Source organism: Rhopalosiphum maidis, chromosome 2, assembly GCF_003676215.2.
Source record: "Rhopalosiphum maidis isolate BTI-1 chromosome 2, ASM367621v3, whole genome shotgun sequence".
NCBI lineage: Eukaryota > Metazoa > Arthropoda > Insecta > Hemiptera > Aphididae > Rhopalosiphum > Rhopalosiphum maidis.
The window spans coordinates 92,792,226-92,807,971 of NC_040878.1; the positions used below are offsets into that span (position 1 = coordinate 92,792,226).

General features: G+C 31.1%; 2 protein-coding genes across 3 annotated transcripts; both read right to left on the minus strand.

Moving 5' to 3' along the window:
• Positions 1-2,823: 2,823 nt before the first annotated feature.
• On the minus strand, positions 2,824-9,075 carry LOC113553429. The gene is made up of 2 exons (XM_026956756.1): positions 7,867-9,075; positions 2,824-3,396 (listed from the first exon to the last, which is right to left on the minus strand). Exons 1-2 carry the CDS (start codon positions 8,772-8,774, stop codon positions 2,982-2,984), a joined length of 1,323 nt encoding a protein of 440 aa, XP_026812557.1. The 5' UTR covers positions 8,775-9,075; the 3' UTR covers positions 2,824-2,981.
• Positions 9,076-13,628: 4,553 nt separating this feature from the next.
• LOC113552774 lies at positions 13,629-15,746 on the minus strand. 2 transcript variants are annotated; one of them, XR_003405184.1, is made up of 3 exons: positions 15,178-15,746; positions 14,075-14,893; positions 13,629-13,994 (listed from the first exon to the last, which is right to left on the minus strand). XR_003405184.1 is itself a non-coding variant. In XM_026955694.1 (2 exons), exons 1-2 carry the CDS (start codon positions 15,657-15,659, stop codon positions 14,155-14,157), a joined length of 1,221 nt encoding a protein of 406 aa, XP_026811495.1. In that variant the 5' UTR covers positions 15,660-15,746; the 3' UTR covers positions 13,629-14,154. The 2 variants fall into 2 exon arrangements, 1 of the variants encoding a protein (XP_026811495.1); XM_026955694.1 differs by having other exon boundaries at positions 13,629-14,893.

Below are 15,746 nucleotides of genomic sequence, written 5' to 3' on the forward strand. Positions count from 1 at the left end.
AACTTTGTAATTATATTATTATTTTAAAAAGAAACTACTGCTATGGTTATTTATAATATAGGTTCGCATGTAGTTTATTTTTAAATTTTTAAAGTTTTGAAAGAACAATTGTAGGTACCTAATATAGTTTGTGTATGTACAAAAATATTCGTAGTTATAACTACTACTAATGATTATAAATTGAGTGAAAGTTGGATCAATTGTTAATTACACATTATTTTAAATATTTTATAATTAATATTTATTTTATTGCATATCTATGTAATCTAGTAGTACTGATTTATCATGTAATTTTTATTCCATAGCAATTGTTATAAATTGCTAGGAATAAGAAAATTTCAGTTAATAAATAATTTAATTATTTTCTATTTGCAAACCCAATACGAACAACAGTAAATTTTGCATTGATATTTTATTTATAATTTTTAAATTAAAGTTTACAATAATGTACTTTTAACCCTTTCACTGCTATGGACGCACTTATACGTACTATGTAAACAACTTTGGTGTGCTATGGATGCACATATGCGTCCTATCATTTTAAAAATCAAAAAAATCTGTTATCGATAATGTGATAATATCATTAAATAGTAAATAATTAGATGAATCCAAAGAGACAATAAAAAAATATATATATGATAAATATTGAAAAAATTATAAGCAAAATAATTTATTTGATTTTCTAGGGTTTCCAAATTGTCATTACTTGATAAACTGAAATAATATAGTTCATTATCGACTATTTGAGAACCAATCACTAAATTAATTAACTAATATCTGCTAAAAAAAATACTAGAAATTTTTTTTTTTAAATATTAAAAAAATTAATAATATAATAATATAATAATATAGTATAATAAAATATATAATATATTTAATATAATATTTTTAATATTATTTGAACTATAATAATATTTAAAACAATACGAAAAAAATATTTAAAAATAAAATTTAATACCAGCACAGTGCTGTGAACTGTGAAAAAATAATTCAGCAGGGAAAGGGTTAACACAGGCCTTAAAAAACTATAATCACCTAAAATAATAATAACACTGATAGTACTATAAAAAAATTAAATCGATATTTTTAATAATGTAAGATGATTATATTATACTAACATGTTTACAATCCAATTCGAATAACACAAAATCAGTAATGACGACATATATTAAACTGCTTTTTCTAATAAGTTTAATGATCTTACAATGTTGAATACACACTGGGCATATAGTTCGTTATCGGTACGAAAAATAAATGTTAACAAAGAAAATATATTTCTTGAAAAATCGACGAACGTCAAAAACTAATTACATTAGGAGTGACTTTCTGAAATAAGAAAATAAATTTTATAATAATACCTACCAGTCTGATTTTGTTTGAAAAATTACCAGTCCTACAAAATGCGTATCGGAAAAAATACCGTCGTTTTGAGTTATGGGGCAATTAGCGAATGGAAATCGACTTCCCGTTTCTCTCGTATTTTTTTTCGATCTGAAAAAAAACTTTAAACAAGTTACGGCTTAAATTTATTTACAGTTTCCGACGCACGTACATTCACTTTATTATAACATTACAATAATAAAATAATAATAATACTACTATGTTTTTGGTCACTCATCGGATTATCGATAAGATACACACACACACACACACACTCACACTCACACACACACGCGCGCACGGAATAGCGATCGACATCTGTTAACCATATCGGGTTGTATTATATGCGCAACGGGTCGACACCTCATATTCCCATGCCACAGTCCTATGGTGCTATATAGGTAAAAAGACACGCGTACATAATTATAGGAAAGGACCTGCTGTGCGGGACACGGATCGGACGACGGAGGTTTTGGCGATGGCGGCGTCGGGTGGCGGTGGCTACGGTTACGATTTACTTACGGTCCTGGTAGCGGAGGTGAAGGGTTGTTAATGCGCGTTTAGCTGGCGGCAACGACAAATGTTTTATGCGCGTGGACTACGGTTAAATTCAGATTTATTGGCCGCCAGGGCGCAGTTAAAATCGGATATGGTTGGAAATCCATTCGGGCAAATGGTATCGGGACCACGGTGTTCGGTCATGGCAGTGGGATGGAAGAGGAAGAGCGGATTTTCCGCGATATCGAACGGTATATAATAATGCAGTGCGGGAGGGCGGGCTCGGGGGCCCGGGTAGAAAAATTGTTTAGTTTGTTTTTTTTTCGTTTCGTCCGACACCGAACAAACGATAACAATACAAATATTTTTGTATTATAAATTACAGGTTAATTGAATTCGGAAAGTATTTTTTATTATATTATTATTCCTTCTATCTCTGGCAAACGTTATAATAATATTATATTGAATTATATTTACGCGATTGGACGAAAAACAATCGTAGTATAATGATATTCAGCCGGAGAGATGAGATGCAGGACAATTTATAGATGTGAACTTTACGGTCTAGAAGAAACGACGCCGACACCATCGTCTTTGCGTAGGTACCGACCGACTGGGACGTGACGATAATTTTGTGAAAGCGCCGGCTAAAGCTGAATAATTAACGCATCGGTAAGTTTATACCGTACGGTCTGAAGAGGTGATAACATTATGGCGGTGTAGGCAAAACGTATTTCGTGGATTAAAAACAAAAGAAAACGATTTTGCACCGGACTGATAAAATAATAATAGTTAGAGCTGTCTATGCACTATAAATGTTTAATAAATACAATTAAAATCTTTAAAACTGCATATTGAAATGCAATAAATAAAAAAAAAATTACCTATAGCTAATTAATTCGAAATAAAATATGTTTTAAACTTAAATTCATTGTCATATAATATTAGTGAAACTTTCTGTAAAGAAAGCTACATTTAACAATAAACTAATAAAAAAAAATACGCGTTGCTACAAATTCATAGTCCTAGTAATAATTAAAAATATAATACATAACGTCAAAACAGACGTAAATTATTGACAAAACGCCATATTCGTCTTCGCCCTACAGACGGGAATTCGACGAGAACTCGTACTGTTCCGCGTAACCGTGGTCGATGATGTGACGGACGGTCCCTGAAAGGATTTCGGTTATCTTCTCGTCAGCCGCGTCGATCCGGGCGACCAGCAGGTCTTCGACGGTCGTCTTGTCGTCGTCGCCATCGATGTCCAACAGTCCGCGAGGGTTGTCGTTGATCATGTTCGGCACGGCGAACAACAGGTGCGCGTAACCGTATAACGCGTGGAACCTGAGCTCGTGGTGCAGCTGCTCCGCGGTGGGTGCCTTAACGTCTGCCGGCAGCACGGCAACCACCGATTCCAAGTAGACGGCCAACAGGTCTTCCCACCGGTTGTCCTGCACGTCTTTGTCCGCGTTCTTGTACAGGAAGTATGACAAATCCAGTCCGGGCGAACCGTACCTGTTGAATGTTTAAAAACCCAAATAGAAGTATGAAAATGCATGTAGGTACTTATAGTACTATTATAGTATAGGTAAATTACAATAACTATTGCATCACCATTAAGGCGGTACACGCACTTATAATCAAGTCGAAGTATAATGCATGTTTGGTTTGATTTTGTTTTATTTTCCCTCCATAATTCTACCAAAGCCTTGCTTCGTGTTTTCAGAGAAAATATTACGGTTTTCCATTAGTTAAAACGCATTAGTTCTATCCGTAAGTCGTGTAGCGTCACCAACGACAAACTTAAGATTTTAATTCCTCCTCACCACTTCTTAGCTACCCTGAATTACTGACTTTTTTCGAGGAGTCGTGCTCATCATAATATAAACCACGCTGAAAGATACGATAAATAATGTATATACCTCAAGTCAAAAAATGTTCCACAGATATAAAGTGTCTAGTAAAATAAAATATAATCAAGCATCTTAATCTTTTCAGGATACTATTAAAGCAAACTATTGGTATAAGTCAACTTGAAATACTAATCCGAGCCCAAAAGAAAAAACAAAGGTTTTTCTACATCATGTTACGTTCAAAGAAGATATATTGTTTAATTTTTAGATATGATATTAATTAAAATTTTTACGTTTCATTTTTATATTTGAATTTTTTAAAGCATATTTAGGTACAACATGTTTAACATATTATTATAGTAAATTATGTGTATTTTGTAATTTTATATTTAGTAAAACTTATTTTTTATATACGAAAAATAATAATATAATTAATGGCGAAAAGTCACTACGGTAAATATATTTTTTTAATTAAAACAAAATAACTAAAATCACTAGAGAAAAATTGTTATATTTTGTTAAATATTCAATCGCGTAAAAATGTAAACGTCGAAAAAAATACTGTGTATAATACTATAATATGCATTTACAATATTTTTAAATAATTATTTCATCTCAAAACAAAACAAAACAAAATAAAACTTAAGCCATTTGATTTTTTTAAATTATATCAAACCGAAAATAATTTTACGTTATAATCACGTTTTCTCGAAATTCAAATAATTATTTTGTTTAGAAATCTTTTCCTATTAACTTTATTGTATATGATTATGATATTAATAGTACTACTTTTATATAATAATATTTGTCATTTAGAAACAAATAAAATTGTAATTTAAAATTCCCCACAAAATCGTAATTTTTAATGTATCTATCTGACCGTCATAAACATCAACATCAATTGATGGTTATCATAATACGCACATAAAAAAACAATTTAGTAACCCTTTTTTATTATTTTCATTATCGAATAAAAAAGTCATAATAATGGTCATTATTGTAGTAATTGTTTGAGTTTATGCTCTAAATGTACTACTTTAGTTTAGTACTTTAAACTAAAATTATAGTAAATAATGTATTTAATTAAGTCGATTTTTTCGATTAATTAATTATTAACGATTAAAATATTGTATACTTACTTACAAATTAAATTAACATTGCATTATTCATTTAGATAAACTATTTATTGGTAGGTTCCTATACAGTATTGAAGACTTCTATATTGTGATGATATATTACATAGGCAGTTAAATAATAAGCATACAAGAATTATTTATTTTAACTACGACAAAGATAATAATATAACTCAAATTTAATTTGCATAATGAAAATGAAAAAACTTTATGTACTATGATTACTTTGTGTTATAGTATTTCAAATTGTACAACGAAAAGGAATTTGAGAAAATCGATGTGATATTGTTCGTTGTTATTATTCAAGATACGGGTAGTTAATATAAATTGTTCTATGCATTCAACCTACAAAAGTACAATGCTAGCATATATGTGATAAGAATAATGTTGATTTTAGTTACAGAAGTTACACGAGAATAAACTCAATCATCACCCATACTGTCAACGAGCAATGGCATTTGCAAACGTTATTTGATGTATAATATTATCTAAGTATGTGCATAATGCTAAAACTATACGAATGCAAGTACAGTTACTAAAATTTAACTCGAAAAACAAATATCATTGGTATTACTTATTTTTTACATATTAGTAAATTTGAATATCTATAATATTTTGACAATAAAAGTTATATCCAAAGAAATGTCACTATAACTAAAAAGGAAAGCGTGTTTCTTTTATCAATATAAAAGGATAAGTATTATAATAATATCTTTAACCTCTACGGAGTAGGACTATAATTTACAACATTGTAAAAAAAAAATCAAACTGTACTCGGGGTGTGAATATCTTTGTACGATATATTATTATTGTTATTATTATTATGTTCTTGTATATTTTTGGCACAGTCCCGCGCCAATTCGCACTGTAAAAATTGATTTATTGAATGAACGTTGTACACAATTTAACGCCTTGGTCGTCTTATCTTTTCTTCGCATTCGAAGGGTGTTTCGGGTTACACCCGTAACACATGTTTGTATATAGGTACATGTTGCGGTATAATGGTCTATCAAAAATATTCGGGGAACGATGAGCAAATTCAAGGGCGGAGCTGATTAATGTATTGTCGTGATCGTTTATGTACATTTCTTTTTTTGTTGAATGATAAACTCAATATTATTATCGATTGTATAAAGGTGAACCGATCTTGGGAATTATACTGTACAGATTTCATAGAGGCGGATCTTTTGATTTTTATATTGTGAATTTGTTAGGGTAAACATTATTTGTCATCAAAAAAATATTAATACAATCAAACGATTCATCGTCTTTTAAAGATAAACAGTTAGGTTTTCATTGCTTTAAATGTAAAATATGTGGTAATATCTATTTTGTACAACTAAAATGTTGGTATTTTTTTTTAATCTTAGTTTTTATTACCAATACACAGTTGATGCTAAATTCAATGGTTTTTAACATGTAAGTCTAAATAATATTATAACTATCTTAATTCGGGTTCATAAATCTAGTTGTTATGATAAAACTATCTGAATTCATTTTGACATTACGCATTCCTAAAAATGTTTATACAAAAATTTCAAATGACCGATTTGATAACATCACAATAGTATTATCAATGTAATATAATATTTAAACTAAATTTGAATAGCTGAATGAAAAAAATGACATAACAACTATACACAGTGTATGTAAAATGTATATATGTATTATAGGTACTTAATAATATATTTATTATGTTTAATTAATTTATCATCATCGTTCTTTAAACGTATAGCATTTATTATTATTAACCACCAATAATCAATAATATTTAAATGTATAAAGACCAATTTCATTATTTAATCATAACAATTAAATTGTATTGTGCAGTGTAATGTAATTTCAAATATCACTACACTGAATTGTATTATATTTTAGTTGATGGTTATTTTATTATTGTGCGTATATACTGTATTATTATTATTATGTAAATTAATAATATAATTCGTTTATAAAACATGATTGACGTGTGTACGTAATTGTTTTAACATTAAGTTCAATGTTTTGTTAAAAACGTTTAATTAAACAAAAAAAAAAAAGAGGTAACCATCTAATTTCAGGGAGATGAAAATCGGACTCTGTTGTATTTGAATTAAATAAGCTTTTTAGGGTTTTCCATTGTGTGACGAAACAAAATAACCGAGTTGATTAAGTTATATGAAATACGATTTGCATCAGCTTAAAATGTACTTTTTTATCCTTTTTCTTTTTGATATGCCTCTATGTAAATCTCTATAGGCTTATCCGTTGAAAATAGTCTCTGTTTCCATCGCAATTACTTCCCGCCCGCCACAGTGTTTTATGATACAGTGACGTGATATACGTATATTATATTAGGTACCATAAATATATATATATATAAGTTTTAGTGATAATATTAAATACTTAAACCAAGTATATTGCACAGTGGTATACGCACGCGAGAGTAATCAAGTGTGATTTTGAATGACTTAAAGCACGTCCTATCGGTCAGCGCTGTACAATGATTCAAAAACTATTTATTTTATCCACTATAATATGCGTACGTTTTAAAACGTATAGACTATGGAATCTATAGTCACATAAATATTTTCAGAGAATTTTAATTTCGATTTTGTGATTATTAAAGCGTATAACTCATCCCGCCAACGACCGTGATGAAAACAATTTCGTTTTACAAAGACCTACAATTAGTTTGTTATCACACAACAATTATAATAATATGATTTAATGTTTACTGTACAAAATAAAACGCAATTTCGTTCGCAGTCTAAAAACGCACAAGACAATAATAACAAATTGTAAAAAATGTGACCAAAACGTATGCGAAACCCGTTATTTAAGGACGAAAATTTCACACGGTCGGTTATACTTACCGTAAAACAACAACAATAATAATAGGCGGAAACGGGGTGGTTAGGTAGGTAAAATCGATCAAGCTACGTGTGAAACGCGGTTTTTCGATGTAACGCTGCAAAAGCCCCCTTTAAAAACATAGTGAATCTCAATATACAAGTTACCTGACGGCTGTGAACTCGGTGATCATGGCGTCCCGCGGCTGCCCGGCCTCGTCGTACTCGAACAGTATGTTGGGCTTGCAGTAGTCACCGTGGCATATGACCGCGAACGGTTCCTTGGGCGTCATCGCCAGTTTAAGGTTGCGGTCCGCCTCCCGGATCATGGTGAGGAATCCCTTGAGCTTGCCGTCCCGGTACTTTTCCTGGTCCATCAGCGGCCGGGCACCGCGCATGCTCAGCGACTTGAGCCCGTTGCCCTTGACCAGCCAACCGTCCTCGTCCCACTGGATCTCGCGCAGGTTGCCCACCAGCTTGCGAAAGGCCACGGGGTTCTTCTGCTTGGCGGTGAACGACATGCCGTGAAACCGGCCGAGCGCGGCGATGGCCACGGCCAGGTGGTTGTAGTCCATGTGCGCGCTCGCGGCGCCGCCGCCGTGTTCCGGGGCGCGGGCGAGCGTATAGCCCTGGCCGCGCGGGTCCACCAGCACGACGACGTCCTCTGGCCACCGGGCGCCGCACTCGTTGCGGCCGTACACGAACACGGGCAGCGCGGGCCCGCGGGCCCCCTCCGGCAGGTGTTCGAACAGGAACGGCAACACGTTCTGGTATGCGTGTATCTCGTTGTGGAACTGCCGGTCCGACTTGAGCACGGTGCGCAGCAGTTCCACGGGCGGCTTCAGTTTGACGGTCAGCCGGACGTCCACGGGGCCGCGCGACCCGCCGGCCGCCACGGTCAGCCGGCCGGACGCCACCACCGACGACAGCCGCTGCGTCTGCTTGGGCCGGGACGCGTGCCGTGGATCCCTGTCCGGGTCGAACGTGGCCGGCCGGTCGGCGGTGGCGCCGTACGCCCCGTCGGCCGTCAGCACGTCCGACAACCACTGCTTGAGCGAGTCGCGACTCGTGTTCATCGCGCGTTCGGTTCCCGTTGTGAATGCGTCGCGTTCGTCAGACGTCGTCGAGCGATGTCCGTCGAGTGCGTGACACGGGCCACTCGACCGCGATAACGGGAGCGCAGTGTCGATGTATTTATTTTGTAATTTTATATTATCGTTTTCCTCGTTGCCGCCGCTCGTTCGCGCCCGCCCAGAGATAGCGCCGAATGTTTACCGGCCGTGCGATTACCGTGTCACCTACAACTGTACTGTCGTCGACACACCGCTCGCTGCTACTACGACGGGTCGCACACGATTATCGTCATTTTATAGATACGCGCGGCAATCATGTCGACTTTGACGTATACAAAGTGATTCACTAGACACTAAACGTGTCCGTGTGCTCTGCATAAATCGGCCACGTAACCAACGCGGATCCGCGTGGCCGTCGTTATCGTCCGTTTCCCGTCGGGTCGTCGTAGACGCGTGTCCACCGTCCCACGCGCAAAACGAAAATAATGCAAAATTACATTACACCGGCATCGCTCTGTATTCCAGACATTCCGCAAAGTTGGGAAAACATAATTTTTCATAGTAGCCGGTTAAAAAGACGACGGGACAAATGACATTTTTTTGTCGTTATAAAGATTATAAAATTGTTTTCACGAACCTCACAATCAGGCGTATAACAATAACACATTTTATTTGTTTGTTTATTATTTTTTTTTTTTTTTTTTTATATATAATTATTACTTGCACTCGACCGTTTTAAAATTAGAACGTATATCGATTGAAAAATACCTAAGTGAAGTGTTTGAAACACGATAAGAGTAATATTATTATTTTATTAAATTATCGACTAGGAGCCATTAATTTTATAATTACATTTTAATTTATATGATACACATAATATATTATTATGAATCTAATAGTATTTTGTCATCACTTTTTATACGTCATAGATAATAGGCAAATGTAATGTTATTTATCACTAAGAACACTATGTATTTACTATTTTGTGGTTCGTAATAAAAAAAAAAATGATATTTTACATAATAATACACAATATACTGTAAAAACCAAGTATTTTACATAATGTTAAAATTACCTATTGTGGTATTATATTATGTATTATATATATTGCATTATAACTACACTAAGTAGTCTTAAAATGTCTAGGTTTAAATTTTTTAATCGCACGCTTTAATATATTTTGCGATATTATTACAAGGAATAATGTACTGAATAAAATTTACTACGAGTTGTAGTAGCTATATACATCATAAATTTAATTAATACATAGACATAGAATTTTCAGTTTATACGAAAGAAGATTTTAAGCTACTTTTAAATAATTGTAATTAATACTTAGTTTAAATTGAAGAAATTACATTACAATATAGGTATTCATATCACCATGAAAAATACAATAAGTATAAGATAATAAAAAAAAAAACGCTATTTTAACTATCGATATTTACTCATTATTCAAGGCCTTCCATAGTTTCAAGCTTTTGATAAATTTTAAAACCATAAATATGTTAAATAATAAGCATATAATAGGTATTGTTGTTTGAGTACCTAAATACAATATAGTTACTTTTGTTCAAATAATGATTTACTTAACTATTTGTAATTAAATATGACATATATATCTACATATTACACATAATTTATAACTAGTATGAAAGTTTATACAATTACTATTAGTAATAAATAATAATTGGTAGCTTTTTATAGATACATGTTTCATCATTGATCATTGGGAATCTGAAGAATCTTACAGTTGTAATGAAAATTGAAAATTATTAAATGCACGAATATATTTAAAACTGAATTTTTTTTCATTTCATTATACAATTGAAATACCTATATATTTTTTTTCTAGAAACTAAAATATTAAAAAAATATTTTTTTTTCAATGCACGAAATATTCTCAATGAATAATACAAAACTCAAATTTATTTAAACTTAAATATTAACCTACAATTATCGTACTTAAGTTGAAATCTAAAATTTAACCATTAATACAGATATAAAATAAAATCAACAGTTAAAGTACAAATTATTATTGTTAATATTTTCGAAAACCGTTGAGAAATTTTAAAGTTACCCAAATTAAATTGTATGATATTTATCATGTATATTACAAGAAAATAGTAGAACATAAAATAATATTTATTTTTTTAATTAATTTTATTTTAAAATGTATGGGATGTAACTAATTTTTATTTTAATTATCAAAATAAAATAATAACTATTATAACAAAATAAACACTTAAAGATAAGATATAAACTTACTTAATTAATTCAATACATTTTTCGAAGTAAAACTAAATAAAAACAGTTATCTAATTATTAGAATTTACAAATACTACTAAAATTACTAATTCATTAAATCCTATGAAATGTAATGAATATTTATCTTTGCTCTGATTTTAGAAACGCGTTGTATATAATATACCAAATGATCTATAAGTTAGGAAACTCATAGTTACTGCAGTATGTATATTTCAATACCTACATGGAGTAAAGGAAAATAACACTGCTGTATATTTATAATGTAAAATGTTTATCTGTCCCAATTAGTCTAATGACGTTTCCAAACTTAGTGAACATTCTGTAAATGCAACAATCAATGGAAAATGCTCATTATATATTCTATAAATTAATAAATAAAAATACTTTCAAAAAATAATTTACAGTAGGATTAATATACGTACGAGTGTAATAAGAAAATCAAACTATAATGTGACTATGTATCGTTTAACATTTTAACCAGATTACAAACTTCATATTAAACAACATTCATATATCACATGATGACGGAATGCTGAATCAAGAAGTTAGTACGTGTTCTGTCTACTGTTGCCGAATAACATGCTTGTAATATCCTATAAATAACGCGTGTTAACAATGGTATAAATTATATACCTATAAAAAAATTAGTTGTGATAACGTTTTGTAGATTCACACTAGGTAGAACATAAATATCTAATAATAGTACTATTGGTACGTGTGAAGTATTAAAAAATGTAATTATTATATTGTCGTTTAACACCGTTTTTGATTATCTATAAACAATTAAAAATAAAAAATATTTTAATCACATTATTAATACATAAAAATACAGTAAAAAACAAAACATTTAAATTTATTATTTCTTTGATCCGAGGTCTTAATAATTATACAAAATATTGAAAATGTATTTCTCTTTTAATGTTTTTGACACTTGGTATAAAAATATAATACTCATTTTTAATCAATAACAAAGGTAAAAACTTTATAGAACTTTTAAAATGAACATCCACATCGCATAATAATATTATGGTGATGACTGATCACTACTAATCAATCGAACAGTTAATCACATTACACATTCACGTATTTCATGTCAACGATGTGTTGGACTAGGTCAGTCACTCGATCTGTTGCATTGTCACCGCCCAGCTGTAGGCAATAACCCCTCAATAATGGTTTCTTCATTCATTTTCTCATTATAATTCAAATCAGTTTCCATCTGATGAATTAAGAAAAATGATACGTTTAAAAACCAACGAAAGACATGAATAGCTAACTCGGAGTCTATTTCAGTCCTGTTTGACACCTGGACTTCGGAAGGTACAGACTTCATCGAAGTCGACCAATAATCAAGTAAGCCGTCCTAATAACTTTCACACATATTTTTAGTTGTGTTCATTCAATTACTGATTTTTATAAGCGCATTATGATAACATCACAAAATATGGTTGCCCACTCAATCTCAAATCTGTATATCAATCATGATTTGTATACTGCGTCTGTTTATGTTTTATACATCAATAATATATTATAATATTTTCAAAAATACTTATTTACACTTCACACTTTCAGAATTGAAAATTAATAATTAAATTTCATTATTTTTTATATACAAAATTATTATTATAAACGATTTAAAACACTATATTACTGGATTGTCTCTTAATTAATTGGGTCACAACCATGAGACGAGGCGTTACGCTGTTTGTACCTTTAAAATAACATTTTTAAGATACACTAAGAAATAATAAGTACAAACAATAATTAAGAACAAAAGACACTGTTCTGCTATTTCCAATGTTAGATTAGAATCATCAATGCTAATAGCTTGATTATGAATATGTAATCGTATAATCCTTATAACTTGATTAAAACATAATAATTTTTATTTTATTGATTGAAGTTTAATTAGATTGTTTTTGTTATTGCATGGGTATACCGATTAATAGGTATGTATGTTTAGGTTTATAACTAATAATATTGAAATTCACTAGGTACCTAGTCAACATTATTTGTAATTTTTTTTTTTGTAAATAATTATAAATTTATTATTTTTATAACGATGCCAAAACGTATTTGAACATTTTAAATACTGAAGCAACTTTTTAAAGTTAAATTATATTTGTCAATAATTAAGTAAGCAACTATAATATTGTTCATATAAAAATATATAAAAATATATTAAAATATACATAATTTTGGTAACTGTTGTAATACGGTATGTACTTGAGTAGATATTTATTTAATACTCTTTAGATTATTCTTAATACTATAATATAAACCCTACGAATAATATCTTTTTATCCAAAAAGCTTTGCAAAATATATATAACAATACATAGCCACTAACTCTGTATATAATTCGATTACAATTTTAGTTAGTTATTATAAAGAAAATATCATAAATATATCTTTCTTATAAACGAGTCCTAATTAATTTCAGTTATATTAATAACTTCTTTGTATTTTAATATTATGTTGTGTTAAAGGGTCTATTCGCAAAATTTTACAAGCGCTTACTCAATTGTTATAGTATTGAGTACTTATAATATAATTTAAGACATAAACAATGAAATTAGACTTGGTAATATAATTCTATAGTAAGCAATATTATTATGTTTACTTCGTGTTTAAATCGATGTTGTTTATACAACGTGTACAATTTAAAATCTATATTTAAATAAAATATAACCAGTAAATAATACAATTATAATTTCAAATTTGAACTCGTTCACAATACATAAAGCGCTTAATGTATGATATGTAACAATGAAATTTATTAAATTAAGATGAAAAAATTATTTTTACATCGTATATAAAATAGTTAAATATTTTTATGATTAAGTTTAAAAATCTTACAAGCATTGAACAGTCTACTTTTTTTCGAAGCAATAAAATAATGGTTTAAATTCTATAGAGTTAAATCGATGGCATAATATGTAAGTTTTGTGTACATCTAAATATATAATGCAACACAAATATTAATAATATTATTTGAAATTTTTAAATAATGAAAAAAATACTCATAGAACTTACATAATACTGTTCCAACCAAAATAAACATATCGTTTATACATGATTAGTACCGATCAATTTTTAAGAAACCGATAACCACGTCACACATTAGTGTATCTCATTTCGACAATGTGTTGAACTAGATCAGCCACTAGATCCGTTCCTTTGTCTCCACCCCTTTGTAATAACAACTCAATAGATTTTTCTTCATCCGATTCCGAATCTATAGGACTAGGATCAATCTGGCAGGGTAAGAAAAATGATGCATGTGCAAAGCCAAAAATAGCACAAGCAGCCATTTCAGAGTCCAGTTGAGCCCTGTTCGGCACGCAAACGACAGAAGGCACGGATTTCGCCAAAGTGGCACAGTATTCGTTCAATAAGTCATCCCAGTGACTTTCACGCATATTTTTCGTAGTGTTCATATACAAGAAAAACGAAATATCTAAAGCCGGCGACCCGTAACGAGGAGTACCAAAGTCGAACAGCAGCACGTCGACTGGAAGACCAGAATCATCGTACTGAAATAACAAATTGTTCCTATTGAAGTCCCCGTGACACACGACAGACAACGGTTCTCGATGATACAGCGCACGTCTCAGTGTGTTATTTCCATCATCGATGAGCTCGTTAAATCGTCGCAAGTGCTCGTTGTCCCAGTAAAGGTCACCGCTACGTTCAATAAGACGATCGACTCCTCGCTTGCCTAATTTCTTTAATGCGTTGTTCTTTAGCATCCATTGTCCGTCCACGTCAAATTGAGTATCCCGAAGATACATGACATATTTTTGTAATCTATGTGGATCTTTATATTTCGCTGTGTATGACAACCCGTGAAACCTATATATATATATACCAATAAAACAAATCCATTATATTTTATCTGACATGACGTTAATTCATATTATTTTTAGTTCTGTTTCAAAATAGTATCATTCCTTTATTTATAAGAAGAAATTTGTAGTCAGACCTATCCAAATGATTAAAAAAATATTATTTTATTAGTTTAATTTCAAATTTACAAATCATATATTATATAGTATAATGAGAATATTTTTAAAGTCCAATTCTATTATATTCCAATTAATTTGTTTTTATAAAAAAATATTACTGTGTTTACTTACTTTGCTAATGCTCGTAATGCAAATACAAGATGATCATAGTCAATGAACAGCCGTTCTTCGCTCAATTGGTATCCCAGAGGTTTAACGTTCTCTAACACTATTAAATCTTTTTCAGAGTACTCGCCACATTTATTACTACCATAAAAAAATCGAGGTAATGATGGCCAGTCTTCGATTCCTTTTAATGATCGGTGACATTCAAATAGAAATGGTATAATTTTTTCATACATTGTAATTTCGTTGTGAAATTGGTAATCGATTTTTAACTTAACTCTCAGCTCCTCATCTCGAAGTTTTAATTTAATTACAACCTGATATTGTGATTTGTCAGAAGTTGTCACTGTACCAAATAACACCGTGGACATGTACTGATCCTCTCCGACGTATTCCTTGTTCAATTCAAACGAATCATATTTGAGATTTTTTCCAAACGCACCATTACTAACTATTTCAGACAGTTCTTCTTGTAATAAAGCATTCATTTTTATAATTGTTATTTTATTCACAATATGTACAACTATCGGAATCCTTATAGACTTACTGACTAATTAGTATTTAGTTTCTGATAA